Source organism: Pinus tabuliformis, chromosome Q, assembly GCF_031772625.1.
Source record: "Pinus tabuliformis cultivar Carrire ecotype Pingquan chromosome Q, CPIR1, whole genome shotgun sequence".
Taxonomy (NCBI): domain Eukaryota; kingdom Viridiplantae; phylum Streptophyta; class Pinopsida; order Pinales; family Pinaceae; genus Pinus; species Pinus tabuliformis.
In genome coordinates this window covers 701,290,478-701,304,424 of record NC_142296.1, presented here as the reverse complement: position 1 = coordinate 701,304,424, position 13,947 = coordinate 701,290,478, and the positions used below count along the sequence as shown (strand labels likewise).

The window sequence follows — 13,947 nt, the reverse complement described above, 5'->3', positions numbered from 1 at the left end:
GGTAGCACATTCTGGCTTTACGGATGGCTTCGTCCATGGTTCTGGGATTGTCAAATTCAATCCTTTCTCTCATATACATGGGTAAGCTGCTAACAAACCGTTGCACCTTAGCTTTTTCTTCTTTAAGGTAGGGTACATAACGGAGCAAGGAGGTGAAACGATTGATGAATTCATCCATAGTCTGCTGCCCCAACCGCAGATCGTGGAATTCCTTTGCTTTTTCATCATAAAAGCGTTCTGTCAAATATCTCTCTTTAAAGTATTTTTGAAATTTTTCCCATGTTATGGTTCGTTCGCTTACCCCTTTTACGATTTTAACTTCTTCCCACCACAGTGTTGCTTTCCCTTGCAACTGAAAAATGGCCAATCGTGCCTTCAAGTTATGGTCATACTCATATAGCTGGAAATATTTATTCATGTTAATCAGCCATGCTTCAGCCGCTTCCTCTTGTTCCCCATCGTAGTGCGGGGGTTTAATTTTCCGGAATTCTCCCTGCAATTCCACCTTTTGTCGCTTCGAAGTCTGCTGTTCTGATGCATTAGCAGATTGATCCTCTCCATCTTCTGGAATTTCAGATTCTGCTTGGTAGCGCTGTTCCGCCGTCATTCTCTGTTGCTCTGCACTAGGGTTGGCCAGTGGCGGGTTCTGTTTGTCAGACAAGCTTTTTAATATCCTTTCCTGCTCCATTGTCAAACGTGCATTGTCCTCACGCAACCGAGCCATTTCATTCTTCAGCTCCTGAACTGTTTCTAATATGGCCAGATTCGTACTACGGGTCTCCTCACCCAGCTGCACCCACAACTCTGGGTTGTCTCCTGGATTCATTATTCTCTTTTTCCCCTTGTCTAACCCGGTCTGGTCTAGACATAAAACAGTTAATATTGTGAGCTTCTGGGCACCATTTTGTTACCCCAATCAAAGAAATATCAATGCTGTAATGACTTTGCTCTTTAATTTTTTTTTTTTTTTCAAAAGAAAAACATATTATTCATACCCCAGAGGCCACAGTATGGGCAACCTGGGCTCTGATACCAATTGTCACATATCTCACCTATGTAAAAAAAAAAATTTCTTTTACCATGGTGTCTGCACCATCTTTATATAGTTGCTTATACTGTCGCATATAACTGCTATTTGATATTGTCCATCACGGGTACCAATGGTTTAATTTAACTTTTGGTTTACTTGTCCAACTCCATTATGATGCTACACCACCTCGACACTATGCAATGGATAACTTTGTTATATGGTTACGGAAATATATTAAATCCCATCTACCATTATTTGCTGGCGCTCCCTCCGCGGAACACCTGGACTGAGCTTTTACTTCCGCTGGCTTGATCACGCGCTCGGGCATGGCCTTCCAGGCTGGAAACTTTCCCACTCTTGCACTTTGGATTTACCGCCTAGATCTACGGTGTAAGGGCTTCGAGGAAGATCAAGGGTGGAGGTTGCTCCACGTCTCATGGCTGTGACTTCGCATTTATATTGTGGATATCCCAGATTACTCGAGATTTCGCTGGCTCTGTTTGGCGCTCCACAGCTCTGTGCATCCTTTCGCCACAACTGGGAGTCTATCCCACATCTCTGCGCCGATTCTCCTCTGTCGCTTTCTTCCAGCATGCGACCTCACCATGGCGCTACCGCTCCGAGGATGTGAGTCTTCAAACCAACTTGGTAAGGTTTCTGTTTGTTAAGATCTTTTCGATTTTGTCTATGATTTTCTTAAGGAATAAACAAAGTAATCGGCTCTCTCTGTTGCATGACAGATTGTGATGTTCTGCCACCGTGGCTCTTTCGGCGGACTGCTCTTCCCTCAGGAAATATTCTGCCAAACATTTACAGGTACACATGTTGGCTTCCCCTTGCACCGCGGATATACACTTGTTTACATTTACTGTTTGTCTTTCGTCTGAGGGTTTCATCTCTGTGTTTAATCGAAAACCCCAACCTTATTTCTTCACGGTTGGCGCAGATGGCGGTAACAGGATTATAAGTTCTGGTTCCATACATATTGGGGTTGATTTGTGAAAGCTGGGTTAACCCCCTTGAGTCTACGGCGGTCTTGAGTGCAAATCTCAGGTTCATGAGGCTGTGCCTCTCGACCGCTGTCTATGTAGCTACTGAACATCATTTTGCTATGTTTCATCTGTATTCATGACTAAGTTTAACACTTTGTTGAGGACTTTTACGAATTATTGTAACTGGGTCTGGACCCATATTGGAAAGACTGCTTTTCGGTTTAATATAGAGCAACGTTAAACTTTCCTGTTTTATTATCATTCTTCTTACATGGTTTTCCCGTAAGGGTCGAATTTGAAGCATTACTCAGTTTGTATATCTATATTCTTGCTCTGGAATTCGTTCGCATTGTTTATGGCTTTACCGAGGGTTTGGTTTATAACGGCATTCGCCCCTTCCCAACTGGTCTTGAAGGTACCATAAGGGTTCGCACCTGCATCCTGTGCAATGGATGCATGGTCGGACTCAGTGTTGGGATTCTTGCAAAAAGAGACCTTCGGGTCCTACATTCTGATTATGAAGATAGGTTATGTTTCGCTCATGTTTCTGTCATAATGTATACTTTGTCCGCTATATAATGTCTGCCTTAACTCTCTAATATGGTTATCATGATTTTGCTGTGCGTTTGTTCGTTTGCCGTAACAATGCTTACTCTATTGTTTTCACAGAGTTTAACATCATATCGATTTGTTTAATGACAGTAATGCAATCGGTTTGTATGATAAAGATAATACGATTATCTGATAATGAAGATAATATTGTTATACTCAGGAGTGATATTATGGTAGTCTATTACAGTCTTTAACTGTTCAACTGCTTTGGCTATTAATTTAAGGATCATGCATAGGGTTAAGTTCTGCTTTTCGGCCGGTTTATTTTCCAAGAGGAATGACGAGCGGAGGCTTCAGGCTCCTGCCTGCCGCAAGGGTTCTTCCGAGCCACACCAGCCGCGGACCTATTCCGGTTCGAGCTTAAGGCTTTTACTTTCTAACTCCCTACTTCTCTTCAAAACTTTGCATCCTGAGGCTATCTACGGATTCCTCTCAAGGTTATAATTTACACAGCTAAGGATGCATTGGCCTTCTGTAGACATTACGTGTTAGGGTATGGATTCCTGTTACAGGATTTCCGCCTACTTCGCATGATACCCGACTCTGCATATTCAGACCCTAACCTCTGCTAATATTTTAAGCTGTAATAATAAATTGCTCTACACGCTACAGGTATGCAGATTTACACAGTTACTTAGTTGAACACGAAGGCATGCATTTCTATATCACTTAAATATTCACAGTTATTCTATTTTGATAGTACTGTAGAGTCTCTGTCCCACTGATAATACGCAGTTAGCTACAGGTATTCTGAGTTACCCATTCTATACAAACAATTGCAGATACTTTAGGGTTTAGTTACTTACCTGGTCACTGCTCGTAGGGAAATTCTTCAGCAAATCTCCTGCAAATTCCTGTGTCAAGCTCGTTATCCACCCATCTGTGAGACTTGTCCTCCAGGACCTGAGTCTCCCCCCGAGCTTCTTCTTACCGGATCACAATCCTCAGTAAGACAGCACCTAGTGCTCGACTATCTGGTCACTACCAGACTTAGTCCAAACAAAGTTTTTCCTTTTTCCTTCTATCTGTCTCTACAACATAGAATTCTGTCTACCAACTTCCTCCTTTTCCTGGAAATCCTTCCAGTTAGGGAAGGTGGTTATTCTCAGTTTAATTAACTACTTTCCTTTTCTTTTTCCAGTTCCCTTCTGGGAGCTCCAATACTTTCTGAGTAATTCTTTAAAACATTATTTTAATGCATATTTAAAATTAACAGATTACTCTTAAAAGAAAATAAGTTCCTCAATGTCATTCAGGTTTTACCGCAGTAAACTATAAATAATTACATTTTACGGGGTCATCACACTGATATTATGAGCTTGCTTTTTATGACCCTGATATTACAACATCGATTGCAAGTTTATTCACTGCGTATTATGTAACATTAATTACGACCTTTTTCACTAATGGGAAATTGATATTTTGAATTCGTTCAAGATGGCACTGAAGGCTGGAAGAGAAAGGATGAACGACGGAAGGCGGGCAGGCATTAAGTATCAATTCAATTTTAAAAGACACCTATCAATCTCGGAAGTTTTAAAGCATTTCAAGCAGGGCATCCACATGTTTTATAAACAGAGACGTTAAGGGAGATGCAGGGACCAGTGAGCCACGTAGACAGGTCTGGGCAACCTGCAATCTAGATAAGCTCTGCCCTTCCAAATGGCATTGAATGACCATGAATGCCATGCTGGAAAGAAAAAATAGAAAACCATATGAGCACAATTACAGTGAATCAAAATTTCCCAATTCCCAGGCTTATATTTTCAAATCAAGAAGCCTCCAAAAGCTTAGATCATAATAGATCGATCCCATATACCTCAATAAAAACAAGCAGGGCCTTAAACTGTGGCACAATGTCGAACATGAAGCTTGTGATTTCTGTAAACCATTCAATGAATCCTTCGTTTCCAGTATATTCAAATATCAGAGATTTGGTGGAATAACTCTTGGGACGAAGGTGTAATGGTCGAGAATTAGTGTGAAATTCCTCACATGGTATTTCGCAGCTGGGGAAGAGGCCGGTACCGTGGCAACATTGGTGTTCCATTTTTGTGTTGGAGAAAAACGGAAAAGGGAACGTTTTGGTGTCGCAGAATCGGAGTTCCTGACGAGTGAAACCGATATCGAAACAACAATGCAGAGTATTCGATATCAAATCAATTCACTCATAAATCCTGAGGATGGCTGCTACTAAATGGACAACCACGACATCCTTAGAATAGCTGCCGATGGAAGCCTTCGTAGGTGAATGGACACACACTAAACCCTGTGCAGGTAAGGACAGTCTCGAAAGACCAAGTGAACGCTCTGCAAGAAGATGTGAATGATGTACGTACTGGGTCTTCTCTCTCTTGCTTGCTATAACTCAATAATGTTACAATGGGACAGTTTGTGATATTACTTAACCCGGGATTTATTATTTGATTTTGGATTTTAATTGATATTATGGAGGTAAATAAATTATGTTTAAAATTTGTGTGAAGACTAGTTTTGAGAAAAAGTTGAGACAGATGAATTATTTCGCTCGCTGCATGTGTTTTTGTGAAATTAACATTTAATAATTTAGGAAATGTATTTAGTAGAAAAATTACTAAGTTGAGGTGGGTTTTTTTGTCCAGTAGAAATAAATAAATTTTATACATTAATTTCGTATTCTGTGTCTAATTTAATATTGACTTTAAAATTAAATAATAATAATAATAATTTAAAAAAAAACTATTAATTTTTTTTTAATATTTTTTTTAATTAATTTTTAAGTCCAGTTTGGTTAATTTTAACATTTGAGGATGACAAGATATCTGGATCGAGGGATGAAGGAACAGGGGAGTCGGCTGCAGTTGGCGGGCTAGGGTTTGCAAGAGAAATCGCGGAGAGGTCTGGAAGAAACGCGCGTAGGGGAAACGAGCAGGAGAGGCCGGGGTTGGAGCGAAGGAGATAGCAAGAAACCTCAGCATAGGAGCGGAAGTTTTCAATACAGTCCGTGCTGAGGGCAACAATGGAAAATCGGCAAGGGAGGGGAGAGATCCCCTCCTATAAGAATATTGTTGCAGGAGAGGCAAGTGGCAGCGACAACCAGAGTAATGCCAGGGAGAATAATAAAGAAGCACCAGTGATGGGCAATTTGTGGCAAATGAAGACCGGAGGAAAGTGCTTACCAAGGGCTCAGAAAAAACCTAGGTACGTAATACCCAACAACAAGCTGGAGGAATATAACAGCTACATGAAAGATCATGCATTGATCTGCAAGTTCGTAGGGTATTGGCCCGCTGAAAAAGAACTACACAGGTGGATTTACCAAAGATAGAGGCCAAAAGGGCACATTGAGCTGAAACTAGGAGCAAAAGGGTTCTTTACAGCCATATTTGCGAATTTGGAGGATAAAGAAAGGGTTTTTGAGGAAGGGCCATATTTTATGAACAATGCGGGATTGTTCATGAAGTATTGGGAAGAAAGGCATAACCCTGATAATGAAAAAATGCTGGAAGCACCGATCTGGGTCAGACTGTTTGGATTACCAGTGGAATTTTGGGATCCTGAGATTATGGAGGGGATAGGCAACACGATTGGTGCTTTTTTCAAGGTAGCAGAAGTAACGAAAAAAGGCAAGTATACATCATATGCAAGATTATGTGTATACATGAATATAGCCGAACCTTTGCCGGAATACATAGAACTAGAGTACCACGATGAAGTATGGCAACAACCAATAGACTATGAGCATATCCCTTTCAGATGCAGAAGATGCCATGAGTATGGACACCTATACAGGCAATGTCCATTAAATAAGGAGGAAGAATACATAAGGAAAAAAGAAGAACAACAAAGGGAAGCAGAGAGAACTGAGGAGACAGACAAGGGTTTCCAACAGGTTACCAGAAAGAAGAAAGTTGGTAAAGAAGGTCTAAAAACACGGACACAAGTGAAACCACTGAACATCGAAAGTCAGAACAAGTTCAAAATCCTCCAGGAAAATAGTGAAGAGTGTGAGGACAAATTGGATGAGGAGGAAGATCCAGAGAATGAACCCATGGAAATAGTTAAGGAAATCAGAGAGAAAGACACGGGAGCAAGAGTAATGAATGAAGAGGAAGCTGCTGAAAAGATAGAAATGCTGACTAACCAAGCCCAAATGGAGACGGAAAGCCAGAAGGAAAACGAGGTAGAGGAAGAAAGAATTATGAGACAACTAATTCAGGAATGGAAAAACTTGGACGAAAGATTCATACCAGACAGTCAAAAGCAATTATATAAGGAGGCATTTTAAAAATACAAAGATAAAAAAGGGGAGAATATGGATAAACAGGATACCACATCAGGAGAACAGGAAAGAGGTCAGATGGGAATTGGCGGTGCTGGCAAAAGCAGCAGGAAAAGAGGGAGGAAAACGATGAATGAAACGATCCAAACAGTCGGCGAAATATTGATAAATTCAGGTAAAGTGATACCTCTGTCAGAGGTATTTTTCCACTCCTCCAAAAGTTTAAAATGATTATTATCAGTTGGAATATTAGGGGTCTGAATAGTAAGGGAAAGCAGAGATATATGAAAGAGAAACTTAAAAAAGACAGACCAAGTATTATGATCCTTCAAGAGACAAAGATTACCATGCAGCAGATGGAAGGAATAATCAAAAACAAAAAATTGCAATACGAAGTCATGGGACAAGATGCAATCGGATCAGCGGGGGGCATTGCAATCTTGTGGAACCCAAATGAAATAATTTTTGAAAGCTAGACCAGCATGACCAGAATTCTTATAGGTACAGGAAGAATAGCGGGGACGAAGGAAAGGGTTATTATCTCAGGGGTTTATGGTCCTCATACGCCTGGAGAAAGAGAAAATTTCATTAAAAATATGCAAGCAACTCGAAGATTATATCCGGAGACAGCATGGATTGTAGGAGGAGATTTCAATTTAATCCGGTCTCTAGAAGAGAAAAAGCGAGGTATAAGAAAATCAGACCAGTATATGGAAATGTTCAATGACATGATAGATGGTCTGAGGTTGGTATATTTACCAACTATCAACAGAGTCTATACATGGAATAATAGGAGAGGGGGAAGGAATCAAATAGCGTCCAGATTAGATCGGTTCTTAGTATCAGAAACAATTATGAACAGAGATGTATTCATAGAAGCAAAGATCATGCCATCCCTTGGCTCAGATCATTGGCCAATTACACTGGAAGTGGATATTAAAAATAACCTTGGCAAAAAGCCCTTCAGATTTGAAGCCTTTTGGCTTAGAGACCCAAAATTTATCAAAAAAATGGAAGAATGGTGGATGCAAAGCACAATACAGGGAAAAGGAAAAATGCATACCTTCCAACTAAAACTTAAAGAGTTAAAAGGAAGGATAAAGAAATGGAACAAGGAAGAATTCAGAAACATCATGGAGGAAAAACAGAAGTTGGAAGAAGAAATGGAAACTCTGCAACAAAGGATAATAACCGAAGGAAGGACAGAGGAAAGTAGCAGAGAAGAAGGGATAATTCTAGGAAAACTGGAGGAGAGGAGAAAGCAGGAAGAAGTTTTATGGAGACATAAATCTAGAATAAAGTGGCTGAGGGAGGGGGAAAGGAACACTAGATTTTTTCATCAAGCAATGATACAACACAGGCAAAGAAACAGGATACTATCTATCAAGAACAAGAGTGGAGAGAGGATTGTTGAATAGGAAGGAATTGAAAAAGTTCTGATAGAATACCACAAAGGAATATTGACTGAACCCTAGATGGACAGGTCTGAAGCTATAAAGGAAGTTTGCAAGGCCATTCCCCGGATAGTAACTGAAGACCAGAATAGAGCCCTAATGAGAGCAGCTAGTTTTGAAGAGGTGGAGGAAGTGGTGATGAGCATGAAGAAGGGTACAGCGCCAGGACCGGACGGCTTTACGGTTGATTTCTATCAAGCGGGTTGGCACTTTTTGGGAAGGGAGATTCTGGACCTGATAGAAGAATCCCGTATGAATCAAAAGGTATGGCCAGCCATTAACTCTACTTTTTTCACTTTGATTCCAAAAAATGACAATTCAGAGGATGCTAAGGGATTTAGACCCATTGCCCTATGTAATGTTATCTACAAAATAATTGCAACGCTGATGGCCAAAAGACTGAAACCCCTGCTAGATAGATTAATATCCCCTGAACAAACTGGTTTTGTAGAAGGTAGACAAATTCTAGATGGTTTAGTGGTTACTCAAGAAGTAATTCATTCGCTGAAGGCGAAGAAGCAGAAAGGAATGATGATTAAACTAGACTTGTCGAAAGCTTATGATAGAATCAACTGGCAATACTTGGAAGAAATCTTGGAAAGTTTCGGTTTTGGTACTAGGTGGATAAAGTGGGTTCACAGTCTCATATCAACTCCAAATTTTTCAATATTAGTCAATGGAACTCCCTCGAAAACCTTTAAGGCATCTAGAGGAATAAGACAAGGTGATCCTTTATCCCCTTTCTTATTTATATTAGCAGCAGAGGGTCTGGGCAGATATCTTAAAAAAGAAAGAGCAGCAAATAAAATCAAAGGGCTAAGACTATGGGGTAATGAATTGCCTATAACCCATCAGCAATTCGTAGATGATATCATGTTATTTGGGGAGCCAACCGTAAAAGAAGTGAAAAATCTAAAGAAGTTTCTGGATTTATTTGCGGAAGCATCGGGGATGGAGATCAATAAGGAAAAGTCATGCACCTTTATATTCAATACCATGGAGTCAGTCAAAATCCATTTGACCAGGATGCTGGGATTTAAGCAAGAAGAACTCCCAACTAAATACTTGGGAAACTTACTGGATTTTAACTCTAAAAGACAGAAAAATTGGCAAGGAGTCTTAGAGAAATTAAAAAATAGAGTGGCTAACTGGGCCTTCAGAACTTTAAATATTGCTGGAAGGATTGTATTAGTGAAATCAGTGCTGCAAGCAATTCCCATATATCCACTATCGATTATGGCTGTACCACAAGGAGTCTGCACCAAGATCAGAGAAATTCTGAGGAAATTCATTTGGGGAGGATCGACTCAACAAAAGAAGTGGGCCTTAGTATCATGGAAACACCTGACGAAATGAAAGGAGGAAGGAGGCATGGGTCTGCGCGATCCTGATAAACTCAACAAGGTGCTTGGAGCAAAACTTTGGTGGCGATGGCTAAGAGGGGGCAATGACTTGTGGAAAGAACTATGGAGACACAAGTACAATATGCCAGACACTACGGAGGGTATTTACCGGTTGCAAGAAACCCCGAAAGGCTCGGCAATCTGGGATCTAGCTCGACAAAACCGAGATATAGTAGAAAAGAATGCTTTCTGGGAAATACGAGGAGGAGGAGAAGCCAAATTCTGGGACGAGAAATGGCAACAAAGAGGGAAAATGAGCAGAATTCAAAAAATCCAAAACATACAGGAAAAAATAGGGGATAACCGTAGATATGTCAAAGATTACTGGAAAGAAGACGAATTGGATGGAATTTGGCGGAAATGGATAAGACCAGAGGAATGGGATATCGAGATAGATCAAGAACAACAGGAAGCATTCATGGAAGAGGTGGATTCCAGGAAAATAAAAGCTAGAACGGGTAGGGATATTCTCAGATGGGGGAATTCAATGAAAGGATCCTTCACCGTTAAGGAGGCATACTATCTGGCAGACCAACAGGGGACCAACGAAGAAAACCAAGACTGGAAGGTCATCTGGGGTAACAATTGGTGGCCGAAAATTACCTTATTTGCATGGCTAGTAGCTAAGGGTAAGATCCTAATGTGGGACAAACTCCAAAAAAAAGGTTTCAGTGGGCCTTCAAAATGTTACCTGTGCAATAGTGAAGTTGAAACACAAGATCACCTTTTAATCAAGTGTGCATATACCAGGAAGCTATGGATTGAAACGGGAAAACTATTCCAGAAACTTGAGAGGCCCCCGAGAGACATAAATGAAGTGATTTTTCATTGGCAGAAGGAAAAATTCCAATGTAAAGTAGTCCGAAAGGCTTGGGATCTCATTGCGGGTTTTGTGATTTGGATGGTTTGGAAAGAAAGGAACCGTAGAGTATTCCAAGACAAATCTAAAGATTCGGAAATAATATGGAACAGAGTAGTGAACTTAACTAGAGAAACAATTCTGGTGGAAAAATGGGATGCGGATGACTGGAAAGCAGATTAGAGTGAGGAGCAAATTTTAAAGAAACTAAATTTGAAATATGAAATGGTGCATACCAAAAAAATCGGCAGAAATAGTACGAGAGCTCAAAGCTCTGACAAGTTTGCATATCCCAGAGATAATTTTATGAAGTTAAACTTTGACGGGGCATCGAAGGGGAACCCAGGTAATGCCGGATTCGGAGGTATCTTCCGTGATAGCCAGAGAAACACCAGATGGATCTATGCAGAGTGGGGAGGGGAGATGACAAACAATGAGGCCGAATTATGGGCGATTCACCAAGGCTTGAGAATCGTGATTAGAAATGGCTATAGAAACCTGGAAATAGAAGGAGACTCTCAAATAGCAATTGAAATTCTGAAGAAACTTAACAATGGGAAGAACTGGGAACAGATCACCAATAGTTGGAGAACGGCAGGGATTGTTCAAGAAATGACGGACCTACTAAAAGGGATTGATTATAAAAACTTTAACCATGTGAAAAGGAATGGAAACCGAGTGGCAGACTTCCTTGCGAATTGGGGCTGCAAGGGTCGAAACAACAAAATAGACAATCAGTGGAGAATGTTGCGACCCAACAGAGAATGGGAGGACCTGGCCGGTATCATTAATTATGACTATGAGCAAGCAACAAATGAGAATCATGGGCAAGCAGCAAATGAGAATCATAACATCCGTGCGATGGACAGGTGAGATGGATCGGCAATCTCAGAAATTAAATGAGTGTCAGTCAAGGCGGGGGAATGGTATAATGGGCAGGCAAGCTACAGTACAGCAGAAGTGTGCGATGACAGGTAAGAAACAACCACCCCACAGCAAGATAATTAACGCAAGTGATCGGAGAGGAGGAAAAAACGGTATGTCAGAGTCCGTAAATGGAAATGAGGGTAGAAAGATAATTGATAGGAAAGGCAGCAGACAAAGTAACAGGTGGCAGTGGAAGGCCAAGCTGACAGGTAGGCGAATGAGAGCAAGGAAGATTATAAACAGGCGACAGCGAAAGGATCGACGACGAGGAAACTTGTTAGGAACTTAGAGAGCAAGGGGAGGAAAGGTGGTGGAGATCCGCCATAGAGAGAATTCGCGCCGAAACCTCACTGAGGACGCTATGGAAACCAGGAAGAGAGCAAGGGCTGTAGAGGAACTGGAAGCCACGGAGCGCAAAGACAGGGACAGAAAGGGCAAGGTGGTGGCGAAGGAAGAAATAGTAGAGGAGATATTTGAAATATATGACGACTCTGAGGATGAGGAGGACCTGCAAGAACAAGGCAGGCAAGGTAAGGAACGAGGCAGAACTGTAGGAGGTTGGGATACCCAGCAAACCAGTGACGAACAACAAGGATAGCGGGAGGGAAAGGTAAGGCAACGCGGCAGACAGAGGGGAAGAAGAGGCGCGGGCAGTAGGTTGGAACTGGGTAGAAGGAGAGGCAGAGGACCGAACAGATACAGAGGAGAAAGGGGAGGAAGACAGGGGCAGAGAGGGAGACCTGGCAAAAGAACAAGTCGATCGTTAGATAAGAAAATTCAACAAGCAGAAAGGGCGTACAATCAGAACACTAACCCAAGAATCAGGAGAATTATCCAGAATATGGAAGAAGATGCGCTTCAGGCTCAGTCTGACTCAGAGATGGAAGATTGAGAGTTTTTACTCCATGACCCTAGCAACACTAGAGGTAGAATGTCTCTATTTAAGCAGTCCCTGCATATCTACCCCAACCTAAGGAGGGAGCTGAGGATTATTCAGATTACATTGGAGATGCAAGAAAATAAGCTTGAGGAGATTCAGCAAATGATAAGGGAAGGACAACAGGGTGCAAACAGGGAGACAAACCAGCGACCAGAGGCCGAGGTTGTTTGAGTATGGATATGTATTAATTTTTTATGAAGCTGCATAGTATAGATAATTTTAGTTTGCTTCAAGTATTAGAAGAGGACAATCGATATATGCATATAAGTAGAATTAGAAATCTGCAAGATTGTTTAGTTTATTTAGCATGGATAAGCAGACTCTGGAACTTCTATTTTTGGTCGGCTATTAAGAACTTTAGGTGGCTGAAATACTCGGTTTCCCCAAGAAGGCGAGTTGAAGTCAACCATATACATACTGTTTTGTTTTTGATTTAAAGTAATAGAAAAAGAAGAGCAACACTGCAGCTTACCAATTTTTTTTTTTAACATTTGAACTTCAAACTATTTAAAGTTATAAAATTATAAAAAGATGTTTAAAGGAATGTTTGCAGTCACTTTGGATATTATAATTTTTAGTTTAAAAAATCTTTAATTTCAAATTAATAAAAACTCATGATTCATATATGAATTAATAATATTGTGAAAATACGAATCATCAATATTCTGATCTTCAATTTATTGTATTTCGCAGGGTTACGAAAAGAATGCAAGATCTACGCAATCAATAAATGGACGAATTGTTCGCAAGTACACTCCAAAACGACGTTATGGTTGAGTTCGTTAAATCTTATGAAACATCCCCTGGACATATACTCCATTCCATTATTTTTATGGATTCACCTATTCTCATTATAATGTATCGATTATTTTATGGATTCACCTATTCTGATTATAATGTATCTATTATTTTATGAGATTCATAAAAAAGCCATGACAATGTATGTTCATTTTGTCTGCTGAAATGCGAATTTCATCGTGTGATATGATAATGTATTTTAATTTATATAGAAATATGTTTTATTAAAGGATTATCTTGTTATATATTTGAATGATAGGTTAGAGTTATAAATATATTAATTATTTATAAATCTATAGGTGTATAGTGTTTAATTTTGCAAGATGTTTTTTCTTGTATTTTTCCTAAATCATTTTCAAAGTAACATCTAGCTTTGTTTTGTTGAATATGAATCATTTTAGTGAATGAATATCACTTTTTTAAATTTATTTTAATGATACTTTGTTATTTTTAATGTAAAACTGTTTTCTTGATTTTATTGGTGGTTAGTTTTATTGACTTTATTAATTGTTTAATTATGCACATTTTAATTTACTTGTTTTTTTTAAGATCATCTATCACTTGTTTATATCAATTATTTATTTATTTGCATTGTTTCTCAAGCTTATTTAATGTAGAATTAATTTTTGTGTGGCTTAATAATTTCCTAGAACCTTTTTTTTTTTTTTTTT

At 39.9% G+C, this 13,947-nt stretch overlaps 1 protein-coding gene across 1 annotated transcript; it reads left to right on the top strand.

The window, feature by feature from the left end:
• Positions 1–9,720: 9,720 nt before the first annotated feature.
• On the top strand, positions 9,721–10,794 carry LOC149221480 (uncharacterized). Its single transcript, XM_089387390.1, has one exon. It carries the CDS (start codon positions 9,721–9,723, stop codon positions 10,792–10,794), a length of 1,074 nt encoding a protein of 357 aa, XP_089243516.1.
• Positions 10,795–13,947: the final 3,153 nt, after the last annotated feature.

Excerpts from the sequence above, each read along its gene's own strand:
- LOC149221480 (XM_089387390.1), top strand. The coding sequence starts at position 9,721 with ATGGGTCTGCGCGATCCTGATAAACTCAACAAGGTGCTTGGAGCAAAA.